The sequence below is a fragment of the Hyla sarda genome, chromosome 7 (assembly GCF_029499605.1).
Source record: "Hyla sarda isolate aHylSar1 chromosome 7, aHylSar1.hap1, whole genome shotgun sequence".
NCBI classification, from domain to species: domain Eukaryota; kingdom Metazoa; phylum Chordata; class Amphibia; order Anura; family Hylidae; genus Hyla; species Hyla sarda.
In genome coordinates this window covers 74,903,839-74,922,181 of record NC_079195.1, presented here as the reverse complement: position 1 = coordinate 74,922,181, position 18,343 = coordinate 74,903,839, and the positions used below count along the sequence as shown (strand labels likewise).

The 18,343-nt window shown below is 43.1% G+C and overlaps 1 protein-coding gene across 2 annotated transcripts in view; it reads right to left on the bottom strand.

Annotated features, from left to right (window-relative positions):
• The window catches only part of PDCD11 (programmed cell death 11), an 80,833-nt gene that overhangs the window by 61,915 nt on the left and 575 nt on the right, over positions 1-18,343 (bottom strand). The window contains exons 2-10 of one of the 2 annotated variants that reach the window (XM_056529675.1): positions 17,204-17,317; positions 14,112-14,243; positions 8,776-8,943; positions 6,210-6,371; positions 5,284-5,407; positions 3,512-3,693; positions 3,324-3,425; positions 2,153-2,359; positions 780-895 (exon numbers count right to left, since the gene is read on the bottom strand). In XM_056529675.1, coding sequence (XP_056385650.1) covers positions 780-895; positions 2,153-2,359; positions 3,324-3,425; positions 3,512-3,693; positions 5,284-5,407; positions 6,210-6,371; positions 8,776-8,943; positions 14,112-14,243; positions 17,204-17,305 — 1,295 coding nt within the window. In that variant the 5' untranslated portion in view covers positions 17,306-17,317. Of the gene's footprint in view, positions 1-779; positions 896-2,152; positions 2,360-3,323; positions 3,426-3,511; positions 3,694-5,283; positions 5,408-6,209; positions 6,372-8,775; positions 8,944-14,111; positions 14,244-14,586; positions 14,672-17,203; positions 17,318-18,343 lie in introns of those variants that run through there. The other variant, XM_056529676.1, reaches the window with a different exon arrangement.

Genomic DNA, 18,343 nt, shown 5'->3' with positions numbered 1-18,343 from the left:
TTTTAAATTGGGGGGGGGGGGGGGGGGGGGATTTACATACTCACCTGCGGACACCATCTTCTAATACTCACCCAGGCTTCTTCAGCCAGCTTATGGCCACGCTGCCATAGCGAGGAAGCACCATGGGGGGACAGGTAGCACCATGCTCCTGAACCCCTGCCTGAAAATGGGAAACAAAAGGGAGGAAAAGACCTAACTAAACAGCCCTTACTAGAATATAATAAAAAAAAAAAAAAAAAAAAAAAGAAGGCCAGGTCTGGAGAGTCTTGCCTCCAGTGAGTGGGTTTATCCTGCCAGGGAGGAGCCGACTTTTTTCCTTAGTGTCAGCGACTCCTAGTGGCAAGAGCACATACCCATCAGTATCCCCCAATAAAGAGCAACAGAGAAAGACAGGTTTTACACACAGGGTTTGGCAGTGATTAGGAGATAGTTTTTATGCTAAATGGCTGCGGTGAAATGTCAATTAAAAGTATATATTAAAATATAAGAAAATGGTCTTTCGCCAAGATGCAGCATGTACAAAACGATAAAAAATGCCAGTAAGGACCATATTTAGTCAGAGTTTAATGTTCCTAAACAGGAGATTCTATGCAGAAAAATGTTATCTTTTTTCCTGCACTGAGAAATCTGTGATGCGGTTTTTGAAAACCTTATGGTTTTTTCTGCATGGTGTCAAGTTTTCCATTGAAGTCAATGGGAGATTTATTTTTTTTTTTTTCCCCATGCAAAACAGCACTAAAATTTGTTCTAAATATAAAAAGGAAAAACAAATATCTTACCCTTCTAAAGACAGCAGGAGTATCTCATCCATGGGGCTAAACCCTACAACCCTGGCCTTATGGACGGTTTCTTCTTTGTACTTTTCCTGATTTTTTGACTTGGAAAGTTTTTTTTTCTGGAAGACAGGAAAAAAAGCATATTATTCCTAGAGGGCATAGTATTAGTAACCTTAGTAGGAGGGGGCCTCTTACCCTAACCCCTACGCCTAGACAAGAATACTTATGTCCACAAGAGGTTACAGGCTAAGAGCAACCTGCAAGAAGACCCCTCCCCCCTACACACACTCCAAAACCACAAATCTCCAAGATGGCTGGAAATGGGAGAGAAAAGATATTGTTTCACAGGTCTCCCTACTGCTAGGACCTCGAGTTGAGCTTTAGTCAGCAGCCACTGTATTACTCAGTCATCATGGACATCAGTAGTCAGTCTATGTAATCATCCATCATGCTTGGTCGTCCAGAGTGAAAGAAATTCTATGCAGCCATTCTCTTTTATTAACAGGAAACGCCATACATGCCGATAAGTGGAGATACCATGTATCAGGAGAAATGGGGTCTTTTTGCCATTTGCCAATGCAAAATAGCCAGCCTAACCAAACTTTCCAGGAGTTGTAGAAAGGGGCAAGAGCTGATTGTTTCACTTTTTACATAACATCCATAGGGGGAGATTTATCAAAACTTGTATAAAGAAAAAGTGGTGCAGTTGCCCATGGCAACCAGATTGTTTCTTTTATGTCTTAAAGGATTTTTTTTTTTTAAAGAAAAGAAGCAATCTGATTGGTTGTTCTGGGCAACTGCACCACTCTTCCCCTACATAGGTTTTGATAAATCTCCCTCAGACTTGAAAAAGGATTCCATTTCATCATGACCCCCCCCCCCCCCCCATCACCAAGAAAGAGAATAACAAACTGTTTGGTGGGACCCTCACTGATCCTAAGAACATGGCCAAAATTGTCCCCGGAATGAATGCACCATGCATACACTGCAAGCACTTCATTCATTCTCAATGGGGCAGGCAAATATTGCCAAGTTGTGCATTCAGCAATCATACCACCAATCAGCTTGTTAACCCCTATCGGGTAGATAGGGGGATAATTTCTCCAGATGGGAATATGCATTTAATAGACAGAACCATGCAAAATCAGGCCATATCTTGCCAGTAAAGTGGATGCAAGAAACTATCACTGGAAGTAGTTTTGCAATTACAAACAGGGGTTAGGTGCCCTCCAATTTCCCAATCAGAAGGATTCACCTACTAACAGGAATTTATGGCATATAATGTGAACAATTCTGTAGTATGCAATACCCTTAAAACAAATATCCCTGCTATCATCATTACAAAGAATTTCACCATTACATCTCCCGTAACTTACAAGTGCAAATCCAAATGTTTCTCCATCAATCAGAAAGACGGCACCCGCATTCTTATGAAACGCTTTCAATGTGCAGCTATTCTGTACAGTGCCGATCCAGTCACTGCTCAGCTGCTTCAAGGAGTTCCCAGGCTGTAAGAAGCACTTGCGAAGGGTCATTCTAATGATCTTGGAAGATCGGTCAATCCACAAGATACAAGCTTTCACCTGTAAAAGGAGCTCATTATATACCCTGACATACATAGTGAAATCGAGATAGTGAAATCTTATAGAAGAGAATCTGTCAACTCCCTAGACATGTCTTGTATTCACCATAAAACGGTGCTGGAGCATCTTTTCATAGATCTATTACTATTGTACTCTTACTTACTCTTGTAAGAAAGAGCATGTCCCTACACACTATCCGATACATTTCCAGGAGGTTTAAACAAAGGTATGTATTTCTAAAAAAAAAAAAAAAAAAAACATCAGGAGGATTGCAGGTATTTCCTAAAGCAGACATGTTCTCTTTATATTTCAGGGAGAAATTTTGTGAAAAATATCTAATCCATGCCATGGATTTTCTTTACAAAATATTCTCACTCCTTAAAGGGGTCCTCCGGCCCTTTGGATAGGGGATAAGATGTGTCACCGCGGGGGTCCCACCGCTGGAAACCCCAGCAAACCTTGTAATCGCCACCCACCCGCCACGGTGCCAGCTCACAAACAGCCGGGTGGCGACCACGGGGCCGGAGTATCGTGACGTCATGACTCCACCCCCGTGTGACGTCACCCCCCGCTATTCAAGTCTATGGGAGGGGGCGTGACGCCCCCTCCCATAGACTTGCATAGAGGGGGCGGGGCAACGACGTCACACAGGGGCGGAGTCATGACATCACGATACTCCGGCCCCGTGGTCGCCACCCGGCTGTTTGTGAGCTGGCACCGCGGCGTGCAGCTCAAACAGGTGGGTGGCCAATACAAGATTGTGCTGGTCCACAGTGGCGGGACCCCCGCGGTGAGACATCTTATCCCCTATACTTTGGATAGGGGATAAGATGTCTCAGGTCCAGAGTACCCCTTTAAGACAAACAGTGCTGTCAAATTCATAATCTGGTGTATGGGAAGGGAATATACACTATCGGGTTGACAGATAACATCTTGGTGACTATTTTAAGGTCTTGATACATACTTGCTGATCAGCATTGTACTCTTTCTTGGGCTCCAGGTGCAAGAAATCCACAACCCCAGTGTAAGATGACAAGAAGGATAAGGTGACACGGTCAGAGAAGACCTATAGGAGGAGAAATGGCTTTCATTGCATCTGTAAGTGACTAAGAATTAACAAGCACCTAAGGCTCGGTATAGGGAGAACTATACCTTTTTAATCTGAGCTTTAACCACCAGACCCGGCAGAATATTATTCAGGGTCCACTTCTGCTCCTCTGTGGCGATGGCTGCTGTCACATCAGACTGTGTGATGGATAGGCGAACAATTCGTCCATCGTTCTTTACTTCATCGATCACACAGTTTACATATTGTCCAACCCGCAAAGAGACAGCTGATCACACAAAATGGGACAATCAGAAAACACAAATTTTAGAACACATTATTATAGACATTTCATCTCTATCGGTTGTGAGTTTAATGTTATATTACAGCAATGAATCTAACATCACACTGCCCTCACTAGCTTGTCATCATTCCATAGTGCATTCATGTGCCCCATTGGTACCCACGGTAAGCTATGCAAACACTTATTCCCTTAAACCACAGTTTAGCTGTTCTGCACAGCTGCAGCACCCAGATGTATACAGGAGCTGGATGCCTTGGCTCTGTTTATTGTAGTGATGGCACCAGGTGAATGCAGTCCAGCTCCCGTCAAAGTTAATGGGAAAGACACTGCAGTAACCGGGTGCCAAAACTACAGCTGATTGTTGGGTGTACCGGAAATCAGATAGGCCATTAATGTTTTTCCTGGAAAACCCCTTTAACTATTTCAGCAATTTGAGCGACAATAGTTATTCTACAAACAGACTAGCCTTTGCTTCCTACATCCATACATGAGCTATGAGCAGCTACAACCCTGGTGCTGCTTTTCTGGATGACTTTCCCGGAGCACACAACAAGACAGGGCGTTTAACATTTTCAAATTACACTTTCACTTTTTTTCTTCTTCAATATATCAACTTCAAGAATGTCTGTCTACCGAGGAACACCGTACACTTGGTAGACTGCAAACACCTAGGGAGAGATTTATCAAAACCTGTGCAGAAGAAAATGTTGACCAGTTACCCATAGTAACCAGATCGCTTCTTTCATTTTTAAAGGGGTTGTGCGCTGCCCTGCAGTTCGGAGCTCCGCTCACAGCGTCCGGAATTCATTACTCCGAACGCTGTGTGCGGGCTTCCGTGTTTGCAGCCCCTCGCGACGTCTCGCCCGCCCCCTCGTGACGTTACGCCCGCTTCCTGTACCAAAATCTATGGGAAGGGGGAGTGACAGCGGTCGCGCCCCCTTACCATAGACTTTCGTTGAGGGGGCGGGCGAGACGTCGCGAGGCGGCGGGCGAGACGTCGCGAGGGGGCGGGCGAGACGTCGCGAGGGGGCGGGCGAGACGTCGCGAGGGGGGCGGGCGAGACGTCGCGAGGGGGCGGGCGAGACGTCGCGAGGGGGCGGGCGAGACGTCGCGAGGGGGCGGGCGAGACGTCGCGAGGGGGCGGGCGAGACGTCGCGAGGGGGCGGGCGAGACGTCGCGAGGGGGCGGGCGAGACGTCGCGCCCGGCGGCTGCGAACACGGAAGCCCGCACAATGCATTCAGAGTAATAAACTGCTGAACGCTGTGAGCGGAGCTCCGAACTGCAGGGCAGCGCACAACCCCTTTAACAAAGCCTGTGAAAATGGGAAAAAAACAATCTGATTAGTTGCTATGGACAACTGATCAACTTTTCCTCTGCAAAAGTTTTAATAAATCTCTCCCCTAGAGATTGGTGGGGGTCTCAGCATGTCAAAAGTTTTTTTTTTCTTTAAATAGCTGTAAGACTTTTAATATGATGTCAGCTCTTAGTCACTTTACGCCTATAGGAAACAACAACAGTGCTCAGTTTAATGTCAAATTTATACAACAAGATTATTCAATAAAACAAGCCCTTACCTTTACTTGTCTGATTTAGATACACTTGAGCCTTTTTATTAGGTAAAAATGCTTTAGTCCCACCAATTCCCAGGTCAATGAGATATCCATGGTCTTCGATACTGGACACACAGCCACTGAGAAACTGAGAAGAGATAGTTAGTCACACCACATACAATAAGCATCACCAGGGTGGGGTGGGGGGGGGGGGGGGGGGAAATGATTAAAAAAAACCTCACCTTGGAAAGCTAAGCATGTCATGTAAGGAATTACAGCAAGTCTTTAAGACTTTCTATAAATCCATACACTGCACTCTCCACATTTAGCAGTGGCAAGCAGAAGGGCAGAATGCTTAAAGAGTACCTATCATCAAAACATGTTTTGATATGTTAGAGCTGATTGTATATAGAACAACTTTGTGTTAGATTTAATTTAAAAAAAAAATGCTTCCTTTTATGTGTTTTTTAGTTTTGAAAATGTGGCCACTAGGGGTCTCCCTAGCCGCAAGCTTTTCATTGATTTCAGACTCACGCCGGCCTGGCAGCGAGTCCGAAATCACAGTGCTGGCTGAGCATGTGACTAGCTCAGCGCAGCTCCCCACCTGCCGGGTGCTCACACTAAGTGTAAGGTAAGTTACAGAGCTTTTTAAAGCTCTTTAAAAAGTTTTTAAGGGAAGGTGTTCGATGTAGTTAGGGAACATAGCTGAAGTTAGTGTAGAAAAGTTTATTAGTGATGGGTACTCTTTAAGCACTGTTCCCTGTTTGTATCAGCAATCGGTGGTGGTCTTTGTAGCCAAACCCAAACGGTAAAATCTTCTGACAGGTCAGAAGTTTGTAAAAGTCATAGTTACACTTTAAGTGTGTTAGTACATCATTACACCGTTAACAGCATTCATTTTCATGTCATACAGAGAGGTATCAAACTAGCAATATGTCGAAGGTACATACCATGCCTTTGTGCAAAGATGATGGAGTCAAATCTGCGTTGACCTTTTTGGGATTCAGAGTTAATTTGATGCTTTGGTTCCCACGAGATGTTGTCTCCAGGCTACTAACTGCACATCTAACCAGCATCCCTGGTGAGTATAGGTTGGAGAGCGGAGACAGAGCCTACAATATTAAGAGACAAGACACAGCCTAGTACATGCCGCAGAGATTTTAATGCTCTAAGTCGCTGCTTCTTCACCTGTTTTCTACAAGTTCACCGATGGGTTGTGTAGGTGTAAGTTAACATCAGGACAATCCCCTTTAGTACAAAGTAATTTTCCTGCAGTAACTATAGAAGCCTATGTTAACATATAGTCTTTCCATTTTACCCTTCATTTAATGTATACACTTGAAAAAGCTCCCAATGTATACGATAAACAGATTGTTATAGAGGTTAATATGTGATCTGTTTAACAGTCCATTGTGAACTCTTTCATGACATCTGTTAAATACCATTATAAAGTTTGAGAGACAAGTGCCATCATGAAATACTGAAAAGCTTATGATGTATTATCTTAAAGATCATGCACTAGCATAGTATCCATTTAACGAATACTTATTTTACAGGATTAAAGCAGATGGAATAGCATTTTTTTTCCCCACAGTATACTAATGTATACCAGGTACAAGAACACTCTTTAGACCGCTGTCTGACAACATAAGGCTGTAACCATGGTTGTGTAAATCGGGACCTTTCTTGACATACATGGAAAACGGTCAGTTATGTAGCCATCTAAAAAAAAACATTATCACTGCTTCAATGTGAACCACTGAGGGACAACCGGATCATCCGTGATGGGTTAGTTATAGATTTTAATGGGTTTTCAAGATCAGATTTCTATCTGTATGGTCATATTACATGGGACGATGACTAACTGAACAGACCAATATTGACTGCCCAGTGTAACAGGCCCAGCAATCAGCCGATGAATGAGCTTGTCCGTTTACTGATCGCATCTTTTAAATGGCCACCATCATTTGGAAAAACCTTTGACATGTCCTAGCAACAGGGGTCCAAGTGTTTAGACCTCCCCCGATCAGGAGAACAAGCCTGGAGAAGTTCTTGCTTAGTGTGATCTCTCCAGACAAACTCTCAATGTAAGTGTATGAGCGTGTCTTAGTCATGTGACACAGAGCAAGAAGAGGATCGTGCAGCAGCACAGACATCTCGCGGTTCTTCTCTTGATTGGTGAACGTCTGAACACTCAAACCTCCACTCATCAAAACTTTTAACATGGCGCTAGGACAGTTAATCTTTAAAGTGTACCTGTCGTCAACAAAAACTTTTTATATAATGTAGATCAGTGTTTCCCAACCCAGTCCTCAAGGCACACCAACAGTCCAGGATTTAAATTTTTCCCTGTTTATTCCAATGGAGTAACTGAAAAAACCCGGAATGTTGGTGTGCCTTGAGGAATGGGTTGGGAAACACTGATGTAGACAATACAATTATATGTATATTTGCAATATACATTGGTTAAAAAAATGTACATATTTATGGGTGAAAAAATGCTGTCCCTGCAGCTATTGCATGTGAGGAGTCCAAATACAGGAAGTGAGGACAGGAGAAGCAGGGCTCTGTGCAGGCTCCTGGCTTGTCAGTCATCCTAATGTGTGAGCCTGTAGCATGTTACAGAGCCTCACTGCACAGAGCCCCGCTCGTCCTCCGTGCCCAGAGCCCCGCTCGTCCACCCTGCACAGGCAATAGCTACAGGGACAAAAATATACATATTTTTTAACCAATTTATACTACAAAAATACATAATGGCATTATCTATGTTCTATAGAAAGATTTTGTTGATTACAGGTACACTTTAAGGTTTAAAAATGAGTGAATAAAAATTGCTCCATGAAAGAAAACACAAACAACCCAAAGATTGTCCACTATAGCACTGTAATACCACCAGCAGGATAGGCCATCAATATCAGATGTTAGCAGATGTTTAAAGGCAGCTCCCCTCGCCCCAAATCTGATTTTAATGGTCTATCAACTAAACAACCACTCTAAGTTTGTCTTGAAGTTGTTGGGCATTTTCTTTGTTGTATGTCTACAAAGTTGGTTATTTAAAATCCATGAGAGGAGTCCTGTACCTCTGTTTTGGCAGCTTGGCTCTTTTCCATGGTGGAAACAGCAGCAACAGTGCAATAGATTGTAGTAGAATGAAGGAGCAGAAGTGTGCAGCTGCATACACTTTGCCCCAGAATCTCTGCCCAGCAAGCTGTATACAGTTACAATAGAATTTTATGGAACTTCCACTATATGGAATCGCCAAAAGTCCAATGGACTTCAATTGTAATTCCATATACACCTCATTATAGTTGTGCTGAGGGGAGGTGAAGGGGCATAGCAAGCGCAGCCCTGCGCTTCTGCCCCTTCATTCTAGTTTTTAGTGGGTGGGGGGGGGGGGGGGGGTCTCCGCACCCAGACACCCACCATTACAAACTTTTGACATGTCCATATGACATCAGAAGTTACTTTAAATAGTAGGTACACCATCAGTTCTATAGAGGAAGCACAGGTCCTTACCTCCAGGGGTTCATCCTTTTCTACCTGCTCATTCAGCAGTTTGGTGTAGGCCTCACAAACATTTATTGCTTTGACATAGCCTGTGAGCCCATAAGGCAAGTGAACAGCCAACTCAAAATCTTTAGCTTCTTTCACACAACCCAGAAACAACATGTCGACCTTAAGGCTCTGCAAAAACAAAAAAAAACAAAAAAATCTGAAATTGTTATGTCTATTATAGTTTACCACATATATATATGGTAGTGTATTCTAAAAAAAATATGCTGCACATGTTTTGTACTTACCTCCCTCAGGTCACCCTTAGCCTCCGTTAATGTTCGGGGTCAGTATGACACATTGTTGTTCGTTCAATCACTGGCCACAGCAGTGTCCTGCCTTAGGCTGGGTTCACACTACGTTTTCTCCCATACGGGAGCGCATACGGCAGGAGGGAGCTAAAACCTCGCGCTCCCGTATGCCTTCGTATGCGCTCCCGTGTGTCATTCATTTCAATGAGCCGGCCGGAGTGAAACGTTCGGTCGGCTCATTTTTGCGCCGTATGTGCTTTTACAACCGGACCTCAAACCGTGGTTGACCGCGGTTTTAGGTCCGGTTGTAAAAGCGCATACGGCGCAAAAATGAGCCGACTGGACCGAACGTTTCACTCCGGCCGGCTCATTGAAATGAATGACACACGGGAGCGCATATGAAGGCATACGGGAGCGCGAGGTTTTAGCTCCCCCTGCCGTATGCGCTCCCGTATGGGAGAAAACGTAGTGTGAACCCAGCCTTACCCAGTAGTAGCTTGAGCAACAATGCAACGAAGTGACCATAGCCCCCCATTGGTTAAGCAGCAATGAGACATACTGACCACCAGCACAAGGAACTGGAGCATGGCAGAGACCGAAAGCAAAAATAACAGAGGCTAATAGGACCTAGTGGCAGGAAAAATGGGTATATAAAAAAAAAAAAAAATTACCCTATTATACCATATACTAAATGTCCCTTCCTTCTATCATACATATAAAATATGGTGTGTCCAATGGACTTTGGGAAAAATTTATCAAAAACTGTACAGAGGAAAAGTGGTGCAGATGCCCATAGAAACCTGACTTCTTTATTTTATTAACACTGCTTCAAATCTCCATATCCTGCCCCTCAAATATGCGCAGGACACTGTACGTGTGAATAGTCCATGAAGGTTAAAAAATTAAAAAATAAATAAATAAATAAAAAAAAAAAAAAAAAAATTACAGCTAGCTATGGGAAACTGGTCAACTTTTCCTCTTCACAGAATTTGCATTTGTAACTTGCAATTCATTAGTGTAATACTTTAAAGGAAAGCTGTCAGACATTTTCTTCCGCACTATCCACCGTACTGGTGGATAGTGCGGGAGACGCTGATTAAAAAGAGCCCTACCTTTCCCGGATCCGCCTGGCCGTTCGCCCGCAATTGTAGTTTTATTCTATGTGTGTATGTTGCTGTAACTGGCACGGGTGGGGCTTCTGCAGGTTAACTGGCACTGACGTCAGTGCCGCTTATGAATATTCATCCCTCCTCCCTCCAGCTCTCCCTCTCATTGCCGCTCCTAACTGGAGGGAGAGGGGATGAATATTCATAAGCGGCGCTGACATCAGTGCCAGTTAACCTGCAGAAGCCCCACCCGTACCAGTTACAGCAAGATATTCACATAGAATAAAACTACAATTGCGGGCAAACGGCCGGGCGGATTCTGGGAAGGTAGGGCTCGTTTTAATCCGTGTCTCCCGCACTATCCACCAGTACTGTGGATAGTGCGGGAGAAAATACCTGACAGTTTTCCTTTAACCCCTTGGGGACGGAGCCCATTATGACCCTAAGGACGGGAGCATTTTTTGCAAATCTTACCACTGTCACTTTAAGCATTAATAACTCTGGGATGCTTTTACTTATAAATTTGATTCCGAGATTGTTTTTTCGTGACATATTCTACTTTATGTCAGTGGTAAATTTTCGGCGATACTTGCATCCTTTCTTGGTGAAAAATTCAAAAATGTCATGAAAAATTTGAAAATTTTGCATTTTTCTAACTTTGAAGCTCTCTGCTTATAAGGAATATGGATATTCCAAATAAATTATATATTGATTCACATATACAATATGTCTACTTTATGTTTGCATCATAAAATTGATGAGTTTTTACTTTTGGAAAACATCAGAGTGCTTCAAAGTTCAGCAACAATTTTCCAATTTTTCGCAAAATTTTCTAAATCGGAATTTTTCAGGGACCAGTTCAGGTTTGAAGTGGATTTGAAGGGTCTTCTGGTTAGAAATACCCCATAAAAGACCCCATTATAAAAACTGCACCCCTCAAAGTATTCAAAATGACATTCAGTAAGTGTGTTAACCCTTTAGGTGTTTCACAGCAATAGCAGCAAAGTGAAGGAGAATTCAAAATCTTCCATTTTTTACACTGGCATGTTCTTGTAGACCCAGTTTTTGAATTTTTACAAGGGGTAAAAGGAAAAAAATCCTCTCAAAATTTGTAACCCAATTTCTCTCGAGTAAGAAAATACCTCATATGTGTATGTCAAGTATTCGGTGGGCGCAGTAGAGGGCTCAGAAGCGAAGGAGCAACAATGGGATTTAGGAGAGGGTTTTTCTGAAATGGTTTTTGGGGGGCATGTCCCATTTAGGAAGCCCCTATGGTGCCAGGACAGCAAAAAAAAAACACATCGCACACTATTATGGAAACGACACCCCTCAAGGAACGTAACAAGGGGTACGGTGAGCCTTAACACCCCACAGGTGTTTGACAACTTTTTGTTAAAGTCGGATGTGTAAATGAAAAAAAATATTTTTCCACTAAAATGAAGTTTTTTCCCCAAATTTTACTTTTTTACAAATGGTAATAGGAGAAAATGCCCCCCAAAATTTGTAACCCCATTTCTTCTGAGTATGGAAATACCCCATGTTTGGACGTCAAGTGCTCTGCTGGCGCACTACAATGCTCAGATGAGAAGGAGCGCCATTGAGCTTTTAGAGAGATAATTTGTTTGGAATGGAAGTCGGGGGCCATGTGCATTTACAAAGCCCCCTGTGGTGCCAGAACAGTGGACCCCCCCACATGTGATCCCATTTTGGAAACTACACCCCTAACGGAATGTAATAAGGGGTACAGTGAGCATTTACACCCCACTGGCGTTTGACAGATCTTTGGAACAGTGGGCTGTGCAAACAAAAAACATTACATTTTTCATTTTCACGTACCACTGTTCCAAAAATCTGTCAGACCCCAGTGGGGCGTAAATGCTCCCTGCATCGCTCATTACATTAGGTGAGGGGTGTAGTTTCCAAAATGGGGTCACATGTGGGTATTTATTTTTTGGGGTTTATGTCAGAACCGCTGTAAAATCAGCCACCCCTGTGCAAATCACCAATTTAGGCCTCAAATGTACATGGTGCGCTCTCACTCCTGAGCCCTGTTATGCGCCCGAAGAGCATTTTACGCCCACATATGGGGGATTTCTGTACTCAGGAGAAATTGCATTACAAATTTTGGGGGTCTTTTTTTCCTTTTATCTCTTGTGAAAAAAAAAAGTAAAGGGCAACACCAGCACGTTAGTGTAAAATGTTTTATTTTTTTACACTAACAAGATGGTGTAGCCCCAACTTTTCCTTTTCATAAGGGGTAAAAGGATAAAAAGCCCCCCAAAATTTGTAGTGCAATTTCTCCCGAGTACGGTGATACTCCATATGTGGCCCTAAACTGTTTCCTTGAAATACAACAGGGCTCCGAAGTGAGAGAGCACCATGCGCATTTGAGGACTAAAATAGGGATTGCATAGGGATATTCTACGCCAGTGATTCCCAAACAGGGTGCTCCAGCTGTTGCTAAACTCCCAGCATGCTTGGACAGTCAGTGGCTATCCAGAAATGCTGGGAGTTGTTTTCCAACAGCTGGATGCTCCATTTTGGAAACACTGCCATACAATATGTTTTTTATTTTAATTGGGGGTGTATATGTAGTGTTTTACTCTTTATAATGTGTTAGTGTAGTGTAGTGTTTTTAGGGTACATTCGCACTGGCGGGTTACAGTGAGTTTCCCGCTAGGAATTTGCGCTGCGGCAAAAAATTAGCCGCAGTTCATAGTTGAAGCAGGAAACTTGCTGTAAACCCGCCTGTGTGAATGTACCCTGTACGTTCACATGTGGGGAGGGGGGGGGCAAACAACCTGTGTAAGCATGCTAGGAGTTGTAGTTTAGCAAGATCTAGAGGGCAGTATAGAGATCACTGTGCAGTGGTCTCTAAACTGCAGACCTCCAGCTGTTGCAGAACTACAAATTCCAGCATGCCCACACAGCAAACAGCTGTCTGGGCATGCTGGGAGTTGTAGTTTTGCAACATCTGGAGGGCTACAGTCTAGAGACCACTATAGTGGTCTCAGACTGTAGCCCTCTAGATGTTGCTAGGCAACTACTCACCGGCTTCAGTCACATTCGGGAGCCGTCCTCTTCTGCCACACGCGGCCGCAGATCTCAGTCGCCGCCCGCCGATCCCCGTCGCTCCGCTGCCTCTGGAGGGGTAAGTGGACTCCGGCGCCGCTCCTCTTCGTTTTCCCTGTTCTGCCCCGCCTATTGTGGGAGGGCAGGACGGGGAAAACGAAAGTAACCCCCCCCCCGCCCCAGATCTGCTATTGGTGGTCGCGTCTAGACCACCAATAGCAGAGATAGGAGGGGTGGCAACTCTGCCACCTCACTCCTATCGCTTTAGGGAGATCGTGGGTGTCTTAGACACCCGCGATCCCCCTTCTATTCCGGGTCACCATAGACTCGTAATCGGCGCAAATTGCAAGTGTGAATTCACTTGCGATTTGCGCCGATCGCCGACATGAGGGGGTCTACGACATGAGGATACGCCCTCCGTCCCCAACAGGTTAAGAACAGTCGATGTGCTATATAGGTTGATTTTAAATAGCACCTGATTCAATGCTGTGTTATTAAGTGATCAAAAGTTTTTCATCTCAAATTACATCACTAGGGGAATTTATCATTGATCGCATGCCATTTTTCTGGTGTAGAAAAGTTGCTTTTTTTGTGCAAGCCCTATTTTGCTAAAAAAAAAAAATTATATAAAACTTATGTTTTGCACAGAAGATGAAAGTTGTGCGCAAAAATTTGCAACTTTTTTGATAATAGTTAAACAAAGAAGAAATATACGTAATGGAGTGCTGGATAAAAAACCTCTACACTTTTGGATCACTTATCCCTGACAAAGCCACTAAGTATCTGTGCAGCTAAAGGCTCAAAAGGAATACTTTTATGGATACCCGACTGACAGCAGGAAGCACAGACTATTGAACAAAAGTCCACCAACCTTAAAATTCAGTAACTCTATGCCTTTTTCTTTGTCTTTTTGTACAAGGCTCTTTTCAGGTTTTGAAGTCTTAGGTTTCCCACTTGCATCCTTTTTCTTTTTCTGCTTTTCTTCCACCTCTTCATGGCACGTCTAGAAGATAAATTAATGTACAATTCATGCTGCAACCAACATGAAGGGTTTTTATGGAGAATTTCGAAGCATACTCACCTGCCCCCAATCCCCCACTGCTGCCCTATCCTGTTCCTTCTTATGATATCTCATTCATGCAAGAACTGTCTTAGCCAATCACTGGCAACAGCGGTGACCCACCTCATCCTGTAACTGGCTACGTGGGCAGTTCTTGCACAAATGGGACATCAAAAGAATCAGGAAGGAAGAGTGCTGGGGAATGGGGCAGGTGAGCATTCTCTATTTTTACAGCACCATCTACTCACAGATTGTAAGCTCATGATAACAAACCCCTCACACCTACAGCTTAAACAAGTATTTTCGAGGCAGTGCATTTCTGGCTGTTGAAAACTACAACTCCCTGGGAGTTGTAGTTTTGTAACTGTTAAAGGTAAACTGACAAGGGGGGGGGGGGGGGGGGGCCTTGGGGTGTAAATCCCCCTCACTAACCTGAATATACAGTGCAGGTGGCCCAGTTTTCAACCATCTTTACCTGACTAAAACCTGTCCAGTTGTCAAGTTGCAAAAAACTAACAATGGGTGTGTAATCGTTTCAGCAATGATACGGCCGCCATTTCTCTCCTGTCCAACCTGCCCCCTTCATTCATACGAGCCGACGTATGAGCTGTTACTATACAAGCGATGACACGGCTCCAGACTAGTCATACAGACGCCACAGCAGGAGGTGAATATTTATAAAGGCAAGGGTTGAATGGGAGGGAGATGGTGGCATTATCATTGCTAAAACGGTGAGGGTAATGTCATTAATGCTATATTCTGCTAATTAGCATAAATGCATTAATAGTTATCTCCTGAATGGCTGGACAGATTTTGGACAAGTAAAGATCACTATAAATGGACATCCGCACTGTACTCCTTTATTATATACTTATTTATATTTCTGTATATAACTATATGGAGAGAGAGACAGAGAGAGCGAGACCGAGCTGCAGAATATGTTTGTGTGATATATTGCTCAATCGAAGATCATATAGGGTGATGTACAACACCAACACTAGTAGCCAACCCAAGCTTGACATTTCTGAATGCTATTCCAATGCAGTCTTCATCAACCACATAAAAGACTCAGAAATCCCTAGCAGCGACCCAGATGCCTCAAGACTAGTTAGATCCCTTTTTTTATTCTTTCTGCTGACTCCGCATGGAAATGCATTGCCGTCTATGAGAGGTCGTCTGAGTGGTTCTAGCCCCAGAATGATATGCCGGTGCTCCGATGTCAGGGGAACGTCCACACACAGATTTTCTGTGCCGACATTCCCCCGTGTAAACAGTTTTCTCAACAATAATTATCTCTTTAAAACATCCTTTACATGAACTAATGACCTTTGCATTCTTTTATGAGGGATGTTCCTTTTAATTTGTACTTTACACACACACAAAAAAAAAAAAAAGTTTCTATTAAAAATAAAGGCTCGTATACACAATACTTTCTATTAATAAATGGTGTAAATTCTCAAAACGAAACGTGGATGTTTACAAGCTTTCATGAAATTGCTCACAGCAGGGGAAATATAGTATTACACGGCAAAAGTGGTTCATAAGGAGGGGTTCGCATCTACAGCTACATGTCCATATCTTAGGGTATGTTCACACTGGGAAATTCCCACATAATTCCTGCGTAATTACGGAAGAGGAATTATGCGCTGTAAACATTAACATCAGTGTGAATGGGCCTTCCGCAAGACCCATTCACACTAAATAACTTCAGTGGTGGATAATTCCATCGCTGAAACTGATCTGTACAAAGGAAGAACAAATTCATTTTTTCAATGCCGTCAAGTTCATTCCAGTCAATGGTGACGACACAGGGCCGCACAGTCCTTCGGCAGCAGCCGAGATTTCATTCACATTACTCAGTGTGGACATACCTTTATTAGGACATGGACAACATACAGGACAAGAGTTGTTCTGGTGAGACAACTAGAGATGAGCGAATTTACAGTAAATTGGATTCGTCACAAACTTCTCGGTTCGGCAGTTGATGACTTATCCTGCATAAATTTGTTCAGTTTTCAGGTGCTCCGGTGGGCTGGAAAAGGTGGATACAGTCCTAGGAAAGAGTCTCCTAGGACTGTATCCACCTTTTCCAGCCCACGGGAGCACCTGAAAACTGAACTCATTTATGCAGGAAAAGTTATCAACTGCCGAGCCAAGAAGTTCATGACGAATCGAATTTACTGTAAATTCGCTCATCTCTAGAGACAACCTCTTAAACATGTAAATCTACCCAGTTATTCAGTGACAAGTATGGGATCGGTAATTATGACCGCAGGGGTTGTAAGGGCTCGTTCACACGGCCGTCTGTCCCCGTTGTTTTATCCCCATTTTGTTTCCTTTCTTGCAGGCTTTAAAAGGATTCAAAACGGTTAAAAAAAAAAATCCCATTCATGTGAATGGGAATTTTTTACAATCCTTTTGCACCCGTCTGCACTCATTTGTGTTTTTTTTGACGGCAGAAAAGACGGCACATGCAGTATTTTTTCTTCCGTCCAAAAATTGGAAGAAAAAACGGATACAGTAAATTTAACATTGAAGTCTATGGAAAACGGAGCCTTTAATGTCATCCGTTTTTACTTTTGAGCATGCTCAGAACACAAAAATTTTTTTTTGGGGGGGGGGGGGGTTTATTAACTGAACAAAAACCGATACAAATGGATAAACCCCGTTTCCATCCGCTATTGTCCGTTTTTTTTCTTTGACGGGAGAAGAACAGGATGGGTCTAGACGGCCGTGTGACTTTATTATTACGGTATTTTAGAGGAAAGTGCATGCTAACTGTTAGAGAGTCAACTATGGATAAACGTTATAACAAGGGGGAAAAAAAGTCGATAATATTGACATTTAAAAAATAAGTATTTCCCTTTATCAATATAAACAAAGAAATTTCAGCAATGACATACAGAAAAGAGGTTGTCATCTTCTCGGGGCCTCTTCTTAGGGGCAGTTCCCTCTGGTTTCCTTTGTGAGCCTCCTCGGGGGAAACTCTCTTCTGCAGGTTCCATTATGGTATAGGTCTGTATTGAAAAAATAAAATGTCACAAACTAGTAGTCTCTGCTGCTATATTGCAGTGCTGAAGGGGTTAATATCGAGACACCTGACTACAAGAACTATTGAACCCTTAATACAATTACCAAAAATTTTACCCAAATTACATAAAGGGGTTACCCAGTTATTAAAAACATATCCACCAGGATAAGCAATAAGTGTCTGATCACAGGGGTCCGACCGCTGGGACCTCCTGAATAGGACCAGACTTTTCCCACTGAGTGCTCCTGCCCCCACCTTCTTGGCAGAAACAACCCGCTCAGCCAATCATCACTTTGGCCAGTGAATGACGAAGTGGGCTGTCAAAGTCAAGACTACTATGTATTGGGGAGAGTCATTGTGGAGTTTAGTCTCAATATCAGTGGATTTTGGAGGTTAGGCCCCCACGATCATAAAGGAACGATAGAAAGAACAAATACAAAAGAACAAATATTTCTGGAAGTAAACAGTTTTGTTTAAAAGGATTATCCAGGATTAAAGATACTTGGGAACATTTACCAGTGGCATGGTTGCCAATAGAAACAAGATTTCTTATTTTATTTTTCTAAAGTAATTTTAAAATTGAAAGATGCAATCTGATTGCTTGCTACGGGCAACTTTTCCTCTGAAAGATTTTGATAAATCTCTCCAACTATATATACAATCTAAATTCTACCCTATCTTAAGACAGACAGACAGACAGACAGACAATCTACTGTCAGTCATTTCAGGTAGTAAATGGAGAGACAGTAGATCCCAGAGAGGAAGACAGCATCACCCACAATAATGATTTAGGGTAGTTCACATGTACGGGATCTGCTGCAAAAATATATGTGTCATCTAGGTCGGGGGGCACACACAAGCCAAGATTTACAACCTCACAGCCAAATTAGTACAAAAAATAGTGTATCAAAAGTAGAGGTGCCTTAATAAAAGTTAACTTTTGATATATAATAATAAAAACACACCTAATAGTGTACAAAAAAAAAGTGATTCTAATTCCCAGGGACCCCGG